The 16,967-nt window shown below is 28.3% G+C and overlaps 1 protein-coding gene across 1 annotated transcript in view; it reads left to right on the forward strand.

The window, feature by feature from the left end:
- Window positions 1–16,967, forward strand: part of LOC142328388 (uncharacterized) — a 61,118-nt gene that overhangs the window by 14,402 nt on the left and 29,749 nt on the right. The window contains exons 5-7 of the mRNA XM_075372096.1: window positions 8,638–8,874; window positions 9,719–9,964; window positions 12,500–12,738. Coding sequence (XP_075228211.1) covers window positions 8,638–8,874; window positions 9,719–9,964; window positions 12,500–12,738 — 722 coding nt within the window. The remainder of the gene's footprint in view (window positions 1–8,637; window positions 8,875–9,718; window positions 9,965–12,499; window positions 12,739–16,967) is intronic.

Raw genomic sequence — 16,967 nt, forward strand, 5'->3', positions numbered from 1 at the left:
ATTATTCTAACAGGAAAGTGTATCTCTGACAGATCATCTTGATGATGCAGAATATTTTCTTTTTTTGTTTGGCATTAACCGTTATCTGTAAAAAGCAATCTCTTCTTTGACCAAAGGTTTTAATAAAAGCACTGGCTGTAGTTAGTGAATGTAATAATGTTTATATGTTCTTTTCTTTTTTTTTTCTACTATTAGTATTTCAGATTTAATTATGTTGTAGGTAAAATGTTACTTACTCTTACTTACTTTTTCTTTAATAATTAGAAAGGTTATATATAGATTAGGAAGAACTTTTTTTTTTATTGTTTGAGTTTTTATATATAACTGATTTAAAATTTATTTTCACCTTTCTAACCTTATTAGGTAATTTTGTTTTAATCAAATCATTTACTTAAAGACTGATACTTTATTTCAATCAACTGTAATTGTTGTAGTATGTATTTTGGATACAGAATAGTTTCTAGAATTGTATTAAAAAAGATTAGTCAACTTTTTTCCAATTCACTATTTTTTCAAGTACAGCCCTTGAAAGAAAATGTGGTCTTTTCCAGTGCATGATGCAACATCAAAAGATTTAAATAAGATCTAGGGTTTATTCCACTGAGCTTTTGGTGCTTTTTAAGCTATCCAAAAAATTCTGCATCTGAGTGTAGAAATTCTATGGCTATGAAAGAAACCGTAACTGAAACTGTTGATCTGTTTGTTGATTTACAAACTGTTGATTTACAGCAGTTGAAACTGCTGTAAATGTGAGAAAAAGTCATGGAAGCTGGGATTTTACTGTTGATCTTGTTCATTACAAATATTAAGAGATTTGAGAATTTAAATAACTGTTAGCTGTAGCCTGATCAAAATGATCATCAGTTTTATATGCATTTTTGTTTATTGTAGATTCTTTGTCAGTTTTTTATTTTAAGTGAACTACAAATGTAATGTTAAGTTGACATTTTTTCTATAGGTAGATCTTGGTGGTTTATTAAAATATTCCATATATTGTTAATATCTCATTTAATGGCAAATTTCTGTCCACTTCTCTTTTGAAACATTTGATTTCATATATAAAGAGAGAAAAATATTCGATTAATGTATAAAATACCAAAATTCCATTAAAAAAAAGAATTATGAGTGCTGATCTACATTGCTTATAGCTTTGAGCTCTAAGAACATTTGGTTTATTCTATAAACCAACAATTAAAATCTCATGTCATATCTCTAGCTCTTTTCTGATATTTTTTATTATGGATTTAAAATGCTTTCGTATGCTTAAAGCATCTTTATGTATTCATGTAATATTGCAAATTTAATATCTTTTTACCTACATTTTAAAATAATTTGATATTTAAAAAAAAAATAGAACAGACGTAATTTAAAATATGTGGAAATAAAAATAATCATGCTCTTGTATTACATATCAATTATTACTAAATGATAGTAATGAAAATGAAATATAATTTGTGGAAATTAATGGAATACCTTTTACTGTAAATTGCTTTGTTAAACTAAAATTATGTTACTGTAAAATAAGTTGATAAAGTATTAATGTATAGATTGTGACTTATTTTAAATTTGTAAAAAGTGCTTGTTCTCAAATTACTTTTTGCACTAAATCGCCTAGGCAATCTATAATCACTTAGGCATATGAAGATTATTCAGTTATGTGCTATAGTTTACTTATTTTCTAATATAATTGCATAGAAATTTAAAAACATTACAGTCATCTGCTGTCATTTTTATGTCAACAAAAAAGAAATATCACTGTTGGGGTTTAAACCTCTTCCATGAAGTAATCGAACAAGGTAAAAGCAGACAAGAATTATTATTTAAAACAGATTTAACAGAATTCCCTATTTTGGTTTTTAATGGTTTTAAGTACTGAAACCATGAGCAAGCTTTGCAGAAATTCAGTTTCATGACTTTATTCAGTTTTAACCTCTACAAATATCTCATTAATTTGTTGATGTACCAACCTGCCCGTAATTAGGTGACATAATTACAATTCTCTTTTATTATAAGCTATAAAATTTCAAATTACCATTGATTTATGAACAGGTTATCTAATTCTGATGCAATTTTTTGCATCACTCTCATCACTTTTTTTTGCCTTTATATGCCACTGTGAATTAATTTTTTTTTGTACCCTCGTAGCAGTTTTTTCATATTTCTTAAAAAAGAAAGAAAAGTAATTATGGTGTACCATTCTTTTGTTGTTTATATCCATAACATAGTAACCTTGCAGATATTTAACAGTTGAAAAGACCAAATAATTTCCATATCCATTAAGTTAATTAATTAAAGCAGTAGTTGGAGTTTGAAAGTAAATTGAACTGTGTGTGTGATGCTCCTCTCTGTGTTGTTGGTAGGTAAAAGATGTTTTCTTTGACATGTTAATTTTGCTTCATATTATGAAATGTACATAACTTCCATAATTTTTACAGACACTCCATCCTTTTTATTTTTTTAAACTGATCCTTATAAGGTCAACACACAAAAAAATTCATTGACTATCATGAGATTACCGGAAATTTTGCTATTCAGTGCAAGATCATTTAATTACCAAATGTATTTTCTCTGGGGGTTATTTTAATTACATTTTGAGTTAACTAATAAATCATATTAGGAATCTTTTTATTGTATATGATGGTAGTTGCTTTTTCAAATACTTTGATGTATTTGGTAACCTTTTTTCTTATATTCATTTTTGTTTGATTTTATTACTAATAAAAAAAAAAGTAGAACCTGTTAACTAATTAAAAATTATAGTACTTTACTTACGTTTTGATGTGGAGCTGAATTTAAAAAAAGAAAAAAATAGTTAAGAGGAAGAGACATCGTGTTTTAAACTATTGTAATATGGAAAAAGCTGCCATGAATGTTATAATTTTAATTGAACAAGTCTTTATTTATTGATATCTTTATTATACATAAAGAAGTGATTATAAAATTTGACAGGTTTTATTTTAGCGCAACAGTTTGTTTAAAAAATGATTTTGCTAAATGTTTTAACACTTCTTAAATTTTCAGTATGTAATTAACAGCTGTATATTGTTGTATACATAACTGTAATGGAAAAAATGTACAATGACATGCTTGCATTTCAGAGCTTTATTTATTAACTAAAAATTCTTGGTATAATTAATTAAAGCTTTGCGCCTTTTTCCTAGCAAGTTATTAATGTTGAAATTATAATTTGTCATCAAATATTTTGGGTAGAAGAAATTCAAGTAATAATTTAAATATTAAGTTATTATTGTATTGATTTTTAAGCTTAATAAAAACATAACATCTAGTTTCCATAAATACATTAAAGATTTTGAGTTCATGCAAGGTTTATCTTGTTTTTTCTACATTATGTGTTTACATTTGCTTAAACGGTCTAAGAGGTTTACTGATAAACACCAGTAGTAAGGTGTTTGTAAAGTATTCTGCTTTTGTAGCTTATTCTGCATTTAGTAGTCCAAAAATTTGACCTGTGGTGGGTTAGGGAAAGGAATGAGTGAGTTTGGTTATGGGGAATATTTAAGATTGAATTCTGATTAAAAGAAAATAAATTATATTTTCATATCGGTTAAGTAAACAAAAAGCTAATTATAATTTTTATGGGATCCTAGAAAAGACAGAAAATTGGCTTCTATAATGACCTGATGATTCCTTAATACCTTGCACATCTCAGACAATAGATCCTCAAAATGGATAGATGTGAAGTTAGGATAAAATTCGTGAGGGCAAAGTCACATTTTATAAATCGAAGAGTTACACTCTACTGTATTTACTGATTTATTTCTTACAAAACAAACTAAACCTTTTCTTATGTTTCCTTCTGGCTGGATGCGTTGCTTTACGTTGTCAATCCCTTAACATACTGAAACAACTCTTAAATTTAATTTTGAATTTTAAAATAGGTTTACATCTTTAGGAAATTTTAATTATTTAATGTTTAATTATAATAGAATAACTTAGTGTCGATAGATATAGTTAGTTGTCCATTGATGTAAAAGCAAAGCATTGTGTTTGACTAATCATTCAGTAGAATTAGATGACTGTTGACGTAGAAATTTTTCTTTACACTCTTTCTTACACATCATTCTATGTTGACAAATATCAGTCACTATGTACCTGTACAAGGTCTGTTCTAAAAACAACCAAACTTTACAGCATTATATAATTAATCTCCTTCAAAGTTTTTACCTTTTTGTTATACATGCTTCTCTCAATGTTTCATCCATCTTAATATAGGAAATTAAAAAAGAAACTGTTGCTGGCTGGGTTCAGGTAAGGGATGACCTATTGAATGTTTTTTTTTGCAAAACCCATGAATTAGTAGTTGCACATGGACCGGGTCATCATCGCAGTGAAAAACCCATAAATTGCCATACAAAAGTTCAGGTCTTTACTCAATTCTTCAAGAAGACGTTTGATGATTTCCATGTAGTAGTGCAATTTGATTGTCTACCCTGCAGGTAGAAACCCATGGTGAATGACTTGGATGCCTTTTTTGGTCTCAGGTTAATTTTCCAGCTCACCGTAATGAATGATATTTTGTTTCTACGTAAAGAAGTTTGGTTATTTTATGAACAGATCTTGTAATCTACGCATTTACTGAGACAAATATAATTGACAGTTATAGATTATTACAATTTAAGTTGCTCTGATTATTGCCTCTGGATGTTGGACAAAGATACAAATGATGTGATTTTTTTTAAGCTAAAAACCCATTTTGATCTAAATCTCTTAATTAAGTTTTAATTGTTTTTTTTTTAAATAGATTTTCATGAAAATAATTTTTGTGTTTGTTTTATTCACAAAAACATTTTTGTGCTGGAATCTGTGTAGCTCAGATGTTTTGCAGTTTGTTTATAATTCCTTTTTTATATTCCTCTTCGATTGTTTAAATTTGGAATTAATTAGTATAAGAAGTAAATTGACTTATATTAATAGAAAAATTTTCAAAATATTAATTGACATCATTGCTTTGGTCATAGATTCCAATCCGTGCTGGGAAACTATGTCAGAGTTATTTAACTTAATCCACAGCAGTTAATCTGTTAACCTAATTTTTGCTGTTGGCATTTCATCTTTGTTTCACATAATTCAACTTTGAAGTAGATTTGTAACAAACAGAGCTTAGATTCATTTATGTATAACAAAGTGGCACAAAGAGTTAAGCTTACTTTTCATACTAAAGGTAAACAAGACACCGCTTGAACAGGGTTATATCTTCAAGTGGTGTAACTCTTTGATTATGTCTCTTAATACAGGCCTTAAATCAACAAAGATGTAAATATCTGATAAATCTTTTGAATATAAGTGTAAAGTAAATGCCTGTTTTTAATAATTCTCTATAATACTTAATAAATGCAGAGTTGAATCTGTGGATCAAGAATTTTTATGTTTAAACAGAATTGTAATCTGATGTTGATGAAACCTTAATATAAACAGTACTTTATGCTGTAAATTGCATTATATGGTAGCATTATATTTTTATTAGTCCTAGTGAATGAGTTAATTGTTGTGTTTGACTTGCACTGTAATCCCATTCAAGAACAGATGGGTGCAACATTGGTTAAAAGCATTTAGTTTTTTTTTTTAAAGGAAAATAGCTTTTTACTTTTGAACTGTTCCGCTTCGAAGGATGAATCTTCTGATTAAGCCTTTCTTCAGATAACTGATTTTCTTGTAGAGAAGTTACATTTGAATTATAAGTAGAGGATGTGGGTATCAGTTCTGTAGTTAATATGATAGTGTATGGCCACAATAGCTACCGGTGATCTCCCTAAGAGCACCAGCAGGGGAAAAAAGAATGCGAGTAAATGTGTTACTTACTTCTGTATTTTTAAGCATTTATTGAAAGAAAAAGACTATTTACTACTACTGTCTTCTTTATATTTTTCTTTGTAATTTTTTCCTCTCTGTTGACATAGTTTTCTAGAAGTGATTAATATGTATTTATATACTTGTATTATTTTTTTTTTGTTTTAACTTTTACTGAAAATTCATTATCATCTTTACCGAGTAAAAAGTCCAATTATTACAGTCTTTTTTGCCAACATCATTATCAAACACTTGTATAATTTTCACAAGTTTTTTTTTATAAGAATTGCATGTTTTTGTGAAATTTATACAAGTGCATGTTTGTAGTAATTTAATCACATTCTGTCAGATTTTTATAAATTTCTTACAGTGGGAAGAAATTTAATTATTTTTACCTGTTTATATTGGTTAACATGGAAAAAAGATCAAATAATGATTATCACTTAATATAATTGAGGTTTAGTTAGCTACATTAAATGAAATTGTCTGTTAAACAGTATTCTGGGACAGGCTATCCCTCATAATCTGTTTTATTTCTACACTCCTTTTAATAGCCTCCTTAATTTTATCTAGCCACCTTTTCTATGATTTCCTCCCATTTACCTTCAGTTTAACCTGGTTGTTAAGGTCTTTCTTATCCCATTTCCTATGAGCACCCTAATTTCTGCATTTCTTATACAGTTTCCCCCATCGGTCTTGTTTACAATATCACTAAGAAAATGTTTTATTTTCTTAACTTGTTATATTTACTTTTGTCCTGCCTTTTAGGAACCTACATCTCTACACCTCATCAGAAACTGCATGAAATATACACCTTCTGTAAGAGTTCTCTACATCTACTTAGTAGTCCTTTTCATACTATTTTCTTTCTCATAAAAATTTACTCCCCTCTCCTGTATTTTTTCTATCTCCATCAATCTTCCTTTCTTATATCAGCTCTTATCCTAGCTATTTAAAATATTAATTACTATTTCAAGAATTCAACATTTTTCTTTCTTTTGTGGTTACCGCAAAGGCTTCCTTTTTCTTACTTTCATTTCCAAAAAAAAAATCTGAAAATAATGGTTGAAAAGAAGGTCCTGTAATGCATAAACAAGATTCATTTACATATTTATTCATGTGAAAAAAAATAACTTTTAACAGTTCCCTTGTGTGGTTGGAAAATTCTTTTGGTATGATTTTATTTTTTTAATCAATCACATTATCAGAAATAATAATTGTAATCAAAACTGTTTTTAAATAACTTTTATACGAACTGTAGAAGTATTACTGACTACAATCTATTTCATTTTTTATTTAAATTAATAAGTAATAAAGATGAGAAATGAATTAGAAAAAAATAAAGATGTTAAAAAGACAAATTTAATTGTGATTTTATTACTGTAAGTGTTACAAGTACTTATGAATCAAATCATTTTCTAAATCTGCCATTTTTAAGAGCAATTGATCCAAAATTTTCTGGTAACAATAGTTTGTTTTACTATGTATGCCTCTGGTGTCTGATAGTGGTGATTCCAAAACCTAAAAGTATCAATCAAAGTGCCAAAATACAATTTAGCAAAATATTACATGATATTCTTTGGGTATTTTTTTAGATTCTTGGAAATTTTCCACTTGCAGTGAAACAACAAATGTGTTTATTTTAGCTGTAAAAATCAAGTTATATTCAAAAGTTGAATAATGATATTTATTTAACTAAGGGGTAAACTTAAAAAACCTTTTTTGTAATTTGGAAGTTTTTATAATAGATTTATTTTAAGGATTTTATTTCAGACTTATTTAATACCCACTTTTAAATACTGGTGTATGTACCTTTATACACATTCTTACTAAATTTTTTCTGACATTTATTTTTTAACAATAGAAAAGACAAGAGAAATGCTAATCTTTTTTTTTAATCCCCCCAAGATAATTTATCCAGTTACTTAAATATTTTTGTATTATTGTAAAATATATGGCTGATAAATTTTAACCACTGTTATTAAATCTCTATTTTAAATAAAACAGCAAGTAAATAAAATTGTGTTATTATCTTATTAATTAAAGACTTAATATATCTGAACATTGTAATTAAAAATATATTTGGATGTTATTTAGTTGAGTTTGAATAGATTGCTTTATAATTTTTATTTATTCTGAAATAAACTCCAGCTAAAAAAGTTAAAATTAAAGATATTCATAAATGGAGGAAAATTTTTCTATTTCAATTTTTTCATATACAGAGCGCAGTTTATGCATACACTTGAATTATGGAATTGTTTTTAGTTTTCATTTTAAGATTTGTTGTAATTAATTAAAATACTTTTACTGAAATTTTTTTTAAATATAGCATCCTTATGTAAAATTACTAGAAATGAAATAAAAATATGTTTCCTAAGTAGGCAATTATTAACTATTTAAGGTATTAATTGAATTGTTAATATTGTCAATTATTTTTCATAAATCATTACAAATAATAAAACAGACACAATCTAAATTTTATTAATGAATAAAAGTTACATTAAATCTAATACTGATGTTAGAATGTACACCTTGATATTAATTTCCGCTGCATTTACTCCTGAAGCGGTAATTAATTTTAAAAGTATTTTTTTCAACTCTTGACTTACCATACAATACTACAATGTACAAATTTCAGTGCAATTTGATGTTTTATTTGTGCATTTTGCAGATGTTCATTTTTAACCTAAGTAAACTGTAATTTGTTATATTATTGCAAACTTCTTTTTTTCTTAAAATAAAATGATTACTTTAATGACTGATTTAACAAATTTAAATATTTATTCATAAAATGGAGGGTTATAAGTTTTTTTTTTTAATTTTGTAAAGGTGGTTGCTGATTCAGATGAAGAATTTGGTGACTATCTTCCAAGAAGACGACTAAGAAACAGTGCTAGACGAGTTCATCATTTGAGACCTGATCCTAGTCATGAGTTATCAGAATCTGATGATGATTGGAATTTAGCTGCAAGATCCAGCATAAGACATCTTCAGCGATTAATACCTCGTACTAGGCAAAGTCAACGTATTATTGCTCTAGTAAATTCTAATAATTTTCAAAATGAGGTCAGTAATATTTTTATTTACATTATTAGCAGTATGTGACTGTGTTATGCTTTTAGACTTAAAAATAAATAATTTTAGACTTACAATAAATCACATCATTGATATTGCAAATTACAGGACTTCAAGAAAACAAAGGTCATTTGTAAAAATGTAATAGAATTGTACGTTTAAAAAGCTTATGGTAATAAAAACTTATTTAAACCTCTATACATTTTTTTATGGATGTTTTAACACTTTTCAACCAAATTTTTTAAGTAGTACTTGAGTAGAACACAGAATAATATAGACAATAACAGAATTTTTAGAGCCAAGTCCTATCTGTTCTTAAAATTGTTTTGTAATTTTTTGATCAGACATTGTATCAAAAATTTTTGTATAAACATATCAAAAGCAAGCTCTTAAGAAATTCCAATTGCAAAGAGAGTTAGAACAGACTGATCTTGTTTCCATGTAATAAAAATAAACTATTTATATAAACGATCAGTATATGCCGGCAGAATCAAGTGTGTAAAAAGTAATTGTAATGAAATTTCCTTTATTTTCAATTAGGACCAAATAAGTGTTCAATTTAGGGAAATTATAATCTTGTCCGAGAGGCGAATTTAACAAATTCTGTATATTTAATATAGTGAAAGTTCAACTCTGAAAGTAGCAAGTATAGAATTCCATTTTCCTAACTCAATAGACATTGGATTTTTTATGAAAACAATTTAAATTGTAAATTGTTTTCATGAAACAGTCGTAATTTTGAATTCAAAAGATAATTGATTTCAGTTATATTAATTTAAAAAGATATAAGGTATTGATGGGTGATTTGTATTATATTATTCATTTTTTATTTTAGTCCTCGGCAAATGATGTTGATTTTAATGAAGATGATAGTGAAGAAGATACAAATTCTGCTGTTACAACTACACAAAAAGGTAATCAAAAGAAAACAGGGACACCAAGCAGTCGCAGGAAACCTAGACAGAAGAGAAGAAGGAAAAGAAAAAACTGTAGATTTAAAATTAAATTAATAACGACTGAAGAAGGTGTTATTGAAGTGAAATTGCCTAGAAAACGGAAGAAAAGATACAGGAAGAGAAAGGTAAGATTTCTTTATTGGAGAAAAATTTAAAGTTTTCTTATTAAATTATTTATTTCAAACTTTGGTATAAATGTGGTGGTGTGCTATAACCAAAAAAATTGTTTTCAAGTTTTCTAAATGTGACGTTTCTGTTCCACCAGTTATAAGGAATTAATGGAAAATGTAATCACCAATATCCAGACATCTTTCTTTATCTGTTTAGCTTCCAGAACCACCGTAAGGTATTACTTCAGAGAATGGATGAGGATGATATGTACGAATGTAATTGTAGTCTTGTACAGCCTCAGGTCCACCACTCCTGAGGTTAATTGAAACCCAACCGCCAAAGAACATCGGTATCCACAATCTAATATTCAAATCCATATAAAAGTAACTGTCTTTACTAGGCTAGCTTCCAGAACCACCGTAAGGTATTACTTCAGAGAATGAATGAGGATGATATGTACGAATGTAATTGTAGTCTTGTACAGCCTCAGGTCCACCACTCCTGAGGTTAATTGAAACCCAACCGCCAAAGAACATCGGTATCCACAATCTAATATTCAAATCCATATAAAAGTAACTGTCTTTACTAGGCTTTGAACCTTAGAACTGTAGACTTCTAAATCATCTGATTTGCGATGACAAGTTAATCGCTAGACCAGCCCAGTGGGCAATATCCAGACACCTGAATCTAGATTTTCATAAACAAGATGCGAAGGGAATTAATTGTTCACTAATTTAATTAAAAATAATTAATTTCTAGTGTAGTATGTAAAAATAATAAGTTTTAAAATAATAGTTATAAATTTTTGCAACCATTTTAGCCATTTCAATCATATCTCAGCTGTTTATCAACCAATTTTAACAAATGAGTTCACTTTATTAATGATAAATGGCTTATTATTTTATCTAATAAAAATAATTTGATAAAAATATTAGTAGACTGAATAGTTATAGTTCTATATTAATATTTCCAGACCTGGTAATTACTAACTAATTTTAATGGCTGCCATTTTGGAATGTTTCATTTATTTTGAAGATGTTGTTGGGTACATGTAAATTTCATTAAAATTTCTATATAAGAATAGAATACCATTTTGTATTGTCTTGATAAACCAAATTTCTCATTAGTTTAATCAAAACTCTCCTTTCCTTCATTACGATTTTGCTATCCCATCTATAATTAAACACTTAATCATAAGGTTGTTCCCCCATTTAATGTAACAAATTACTTTATTTCACATTTACCAAGAACTCAATTGGGAATTTTTTTATGGATATCAATTGAAACAAGTATTCATTTTTTTTTTTTTTATATTAAGTAAGACTTCTAATAAATTTTTGTCCGTCCAAATACGTTTTAACTGGAACACCAGTAAACCAGGGGATTTGTAATAACACTTTTTATACATAATTTTCTTCAATTCAACTTTGTAACATGTATGAGTAAATAGCTCATTGCCTTGTTTTACAGTGTTATTTATTTCACTGTAAAACATTTTGGAGGTAAGGTTCTTTGTTGACGTGAATGTTTTCTCCTGTAAGCCACCACATGAACTAATTCTGATTTTATTTTTTTACTTCATAAAGGAATTTGCTGTGGTAGCCTCTTTAATTCTTTTTTTTTTTTTTTTCATGTAACTTCTTTGAAGATATTTTTTAAACAAAATATATCACTTACAAGGGTGATTACAAGATACTTTTTAAGTTGAACAAATTCACGAAAAATTATATATTTTTTTCATTTTTTCTCAAGATTGCTAATATGAATTATAATGAGATGATATCACACTAATATCTTTCTTATATTGAATGTATTTTTATTCTCATGTAGAAATTTGAACTAATAATTCGGGTTAAAAAAATTCAATCTTTCAAGAGTCTTTACTTCATGCTCTGTTGCGATCTCTTTGTCTAGTTGCTTTTCATTTTTATTATTTTTATCCAATCACAGAATTCTTACATTTGTATCTTTTTTAAGTATGTTCTAAGATACAAGCCAATTAATTGTTTGTTAGTAGCTATGTTTTTAATTTACTGCAGAGCTCTATTTTTAAGGAAGAATTTTGTAGCGCAAATTTTTTTTTATATTAAATATAAAGTTTACTTTATTCTTTTCTAATATCAGGTATGGTTTGAAATTACACAGTTTTGTTTAGATAGCGTAACAATCTTATTAGATTAAAGAGGTAAATTAACTGAATCAAGGTTTGTTTTGGGAAACTTAATAATCACATCAGTGTTGATTTTCACTTTTAATAACGGTATTTTTAGTTGTACTCATTTATCCATAATTTTTATAAACTAATTTTTTTTTAGATGTCTGTATTACAAATCTCAAAAAAACATTGGTTAAAACAATAAATAATTGCTTTATATTAAAGTAGTGTGATATTTATGAGAGAATTATAATAAAGATGTTAAAGTCAGCATTAAAAATTGAAATCTTCATCATATATTTGCAGTTGTTTATTCATTTGTTCAAGTACCTATTAACTTTTAAATGTTATATTTTCTATAGATATATTTATATTTTCTTTTTCTTTTTTGTAGAAAGCAAGACAAGGTGCTGGACATCCAAGAGTACTTCAGAAAAAAACTGTCAAGGAACGTCTTGCAAAGAAATTAGGGATTATGTGCAATAATCGTAGAGGATCATGCAGTTTTACTGGTTCCAGCCAGAATGAATCACAAACTTTATCACAGCCACAGTCATCTCATAGTTCATTCAGCCAAGCGATTCCAACTTTAGATTTGTTTGGCAGTCACAATCGACTTGATGATTTTTCTGGGTATGTTGTAATTGTGTTATGAGCTCTTAGGTCAGCTCTTAATGACAGTAGTAAAATCTCATTCAGATCCTTCTTAACTTTTCTGCCATTTCTCATTTTCATAATCCCCCTCTTTGTTAAGACAGTGTGTCCATTACATCACACATACTCTGATAGATTTCTTCCACTTATGTTCCATCACATTAAGTAACTTTTGTTTTGTTAACTTTTCAAATTTGTACAATTTTTAAATTATTTGATTTAGGTAAAGTTCTTTAAAATATATTTTAGCAAGAAGTCTGTTTGGAAATCAATGAAAGTTAAATTTTTTCATTAAAAAAGAGCTAAAATAACAATAAATAGTGTAATTTGATTTTTTTTAATGGAGATGTTTATAAGATCTTAATGATTACAGACAAAAATCAGAATCCTTGACATTTTTACGCTATCACAATTGGTAATTTGGTAGGTCATTTTTGGTTATTTTGGGAAGCAGCACCCTGAGAAGTGTGTACAGACACAATTATAGTAGTGAAAGAGCATTTAGTTTTCTGCCAGATCTGGAAGTTTAACCCAAATTATCATCCTTCAGTTGATGCAGCAATACTCCCTGGTGGTGGTCCTATTTTTTCCAGTTAGTTTGTGACCACCACACCACAAGAAAAAAAAAACTTAGCCATGAATTTTCCTGCTCGTGGGGAACTTAATTTGCTTCCTTTGGTGCACTTTTAGTTGTTTCATATTGTGTTTTGTCTCTGGTGTGTAATAATAGTGAAACTATGTTTAAATGTACTACTGAAGAATGTTGAAAAAACTCTGCAGATTTGTGTTTTTATATAAGTCCAAACCCTTCGAGTAGTATTCTATCAAATGCATTTTTGTTTAACTGTTAAAAAAGACACAGTACCTGTCAATCAGAAAGCTTCTTTATATCCTAAATATTATGTAAAATGTAGCAAGACGGGGTCTATCAAGATGTTTGCAATGTCTGCAAGTTCATGTACCTTTAGTTGGTAATCATTTAATATATCATTATGAATTTTTGTAATGATTTTGTTGGTAGTTGGGACTTTTTGGCATCCTGAGCATTCGTCATCTTTGTTTAAATTTAGCCATCCATTTTTTTACTATTGAAAATAAAGGAGGTGAATCCTTTAAAATAGAATCTATCTGTTTTTGTATGTTTGTCAGGACCTTATTAAACTAATGTATTCCCTAACGGCTAAAAATTCAATTTTATCCATTTTTCAGGAAAGTCAAAACTAGCTGTAATCGCCACAAATGTGTGACTAAACACACATGTCCCAGCAGGCCATCTAAAGGATCGTACTTTACAAATATGGAGGTCATTTGGTCATACTTACACCATCTTTGGGTCAGGCCAAGAACTTTCAGAACATTCCTTCTAACTTACCATTAATATCTGGTATTATTTTTTCATTTGTTAAAATCCTTTTACACAGCATACGAGGTCTGTATATAAAGTAATGAGACTAGTTTTTTTTTACTGCCAAAATGACAACACTGTAAAGTTACTAGTAACATATGGTTATATGAACAGCTGATTTATATTTTGTATTAATACTTTAAGTCTATTGTTGCCACGTGAGACATAAACAAAACTTTTCATGAAATGAGTTTTTGTTGTGCGTTAAAACAAAAATGAGTGACACTAATTATAAGCAAAATTGTCCAATCAAGTTTTATGTTAAAACCCTGTGAGAATGCTACTGAAACTTATTTAAACTTATTAAATTGAAAAAGTCATATGGAGATGACACTCTGTCACCAGCCCAAGTTTTTAGTTGGTTTAAAGCATTTTCAGATGGCCGGGAATCAGTTGTGGACGATCCATACTTTGGAAGATCGTAAACGTCAAAAAGTGATGACAGTGTTGAGCGAATTAGAGACTTTTGGAGTATTTGTCTACAGGACAGACTGTAAATCAATATGTTTACTAATAAATTCTTGACAGACTGGAAAATAGTTGCCCACGTGAGACCAGCCATCAAAGACAACTGGATGTTGCATTATGATAATGCAACTTGTCACACTGCAGTCTCAGTTAATGAGTTTTTGGCAAAGGAAAACATTCCTGTAGTTCCTCAACCACCTTATTCACCTGACTTGAATCGCGCTGTGACTTTTTCCTGTTCCAGACTTTTAAAAAATACCTCAAAGGACACCATTTTGGAACAGTAAAGAACATTAAAAAAAGTAACCGAACATCTGAAGGAAATTCCGGTTTCTGAGTTCCAACACTGCTATGAAGAGTGGGAAAGCCGTTTGAAGCATTGCGTAGCTTCCCAAGGGAACTATTTCAAAGGTGATAGAATGCATGTATAATTGGATTGTAAATAAAAAGTTTTTCTGAACCGGTCTCATGACCCGAATACCTGTTGCTAAATTTCATTGGTGTACTGTAATCAGGTATTTTAAGAATGTGAAGAAAATCACTTATAGAATTTCAAAATTTTATTTAATTATTTTACTGTGGAAATAATTTCAAATTTTAAGTTATACAAACTGTTGTCTTTTGATGATTCTTTATTTTATAGAATACATTTTGTCTAATTATTGAATGTATTACTTGCACTCTGTTCAAATGACAATTTATAAACTAGGAATTTTAAAATATGCTTAAATTTTGAGGCATCATTAAAAGATTATATATTAATTTATTTAGATTAAATTTTTTGTAGTCCATTTCTTTCCTCTGTACATTAAATAACTATATATAATAAAAAGTAATATTTTTTCAGCCCCCGCAAAACAGAATTAGAGAACACTCTTACCTTTACTTTTTTATATTCATCAAAACGTTTTCAGGGCCAAGCCCATATTCAATGATATGTATATTTTTTTAATAAACTTTTCCTTTTCTACGTTTACACATTAATTTTAGCTTTTTACATTTTAAAAATTTCAGAACAAATATTTGTTCAGTCAAGAGAATGAAAAAGTATTGCACTAACTAATAATTTGTTACCTAAATAAACTATAAATAAATAGGAATAGGGATAAATTAATAGTTATTGCAATACTTTTTCATACTCTTGATTGAACAAATGTGTTGTGAAATATTTAAAATGTTTTAAATTTTATTAACAAACAATTTTTACAAAATAAAATGTAAAAAGCTAAAATTAATGTGTAAATCTAGACAAGGAAAAGCTCATTGAAGATGGGCTTGGACCAAAAACCATTTTGATATACATAAAAAAGTAAAGGAAAGCATGTTCTCTAATCCTGTACTTTGCAGAGGTTGAAAAAAATATATATATTTATATATTATTTTTTTATGACCGCATAGGATCACTTAAGTCAATCCAGTATCCAAGTCTCTTCGATGGGACTGTTTGGGCTTTGTGGTCCTCCCAGTACTTTTTCTTATGTTCCGATCTTTGTGCCCTTTCTTGCTCATGTTGTGAGTTTTTTCTTATAAGTGTGAAGTGATTGTTTTTTTCTTGACTTTATTGTTTAATTTTATCTTATCTTGTGGGGTCTTCTGGTATAAGGCTAATTTTCCTTCAGATCCTCTCTTATTTCTCTGATCAATCTGCATCCTGTTTTTGAGTCGAGATTGTACTGTACTAGCTGTTTCAGAAGTCTTGACTCTTGCAACCTCATGATACATCCAAAGAATCCTTGTCTCCTCTTACCCCATGGTATCAGTGTTGAGTTTTAATTCTTTGTATGCAATTTTGTTTGATACAGTCCTTCATTGCTTATCTTTCTGGCACTTTTTATTAATGCAGGTTCTTCAGATTCTTTTGATTTTCTGGAGTCTAATCTATCTTTGATTGTTTGTTTAGAACAGTGTTTTTGCTGCATAAGTGACTTCTGGTTTTATAATTGTGTATTAGTGTCTTATTTTTGTATTTATTGATAAGCATTTTTTATTGTAAGTATACCAGGTTAATTTTTGAATTTTGGCTAGTTTGTTTCTTCTTGTTGGATCGATTTTTTTAAATTTGTATTTTGTTATTATTTCTCCGAGGTATTTAAATTGGGTTACTATTTTGATTTTTATAACATTTATGTTTAATTCTTTTAATCATGTTGGTTTTTGGGGCATAATCCTCTGTCTTTCAAATGATATTTTGAGCCCAATTTTATTCGCAGTGTTTTGAAGTTTTACTGTCTGTGATCTGGCTTCATTGATGTCTTTTGCTAGCAGTGCCAAGTCGTCGGAGAAACCAAGACAGTTTATTTTGATTTTTCAGCCTGTTTTTACTTGTGAGGGACAT

This window comes from Lycorma delicatula, chromosome 7 (assembly GCF_047948215.1).
Source record: "Lycorma delicatula isolate Av1 chromosome 7, ASM4794821v1, whole genome shotgun sequence".
Lineage (NCBI taxonomy): Eukaryota > Metazoa > Arthropoda > Insecta > Hemiptera > Fulgoridae > Lycorma > Lycorma delicatula.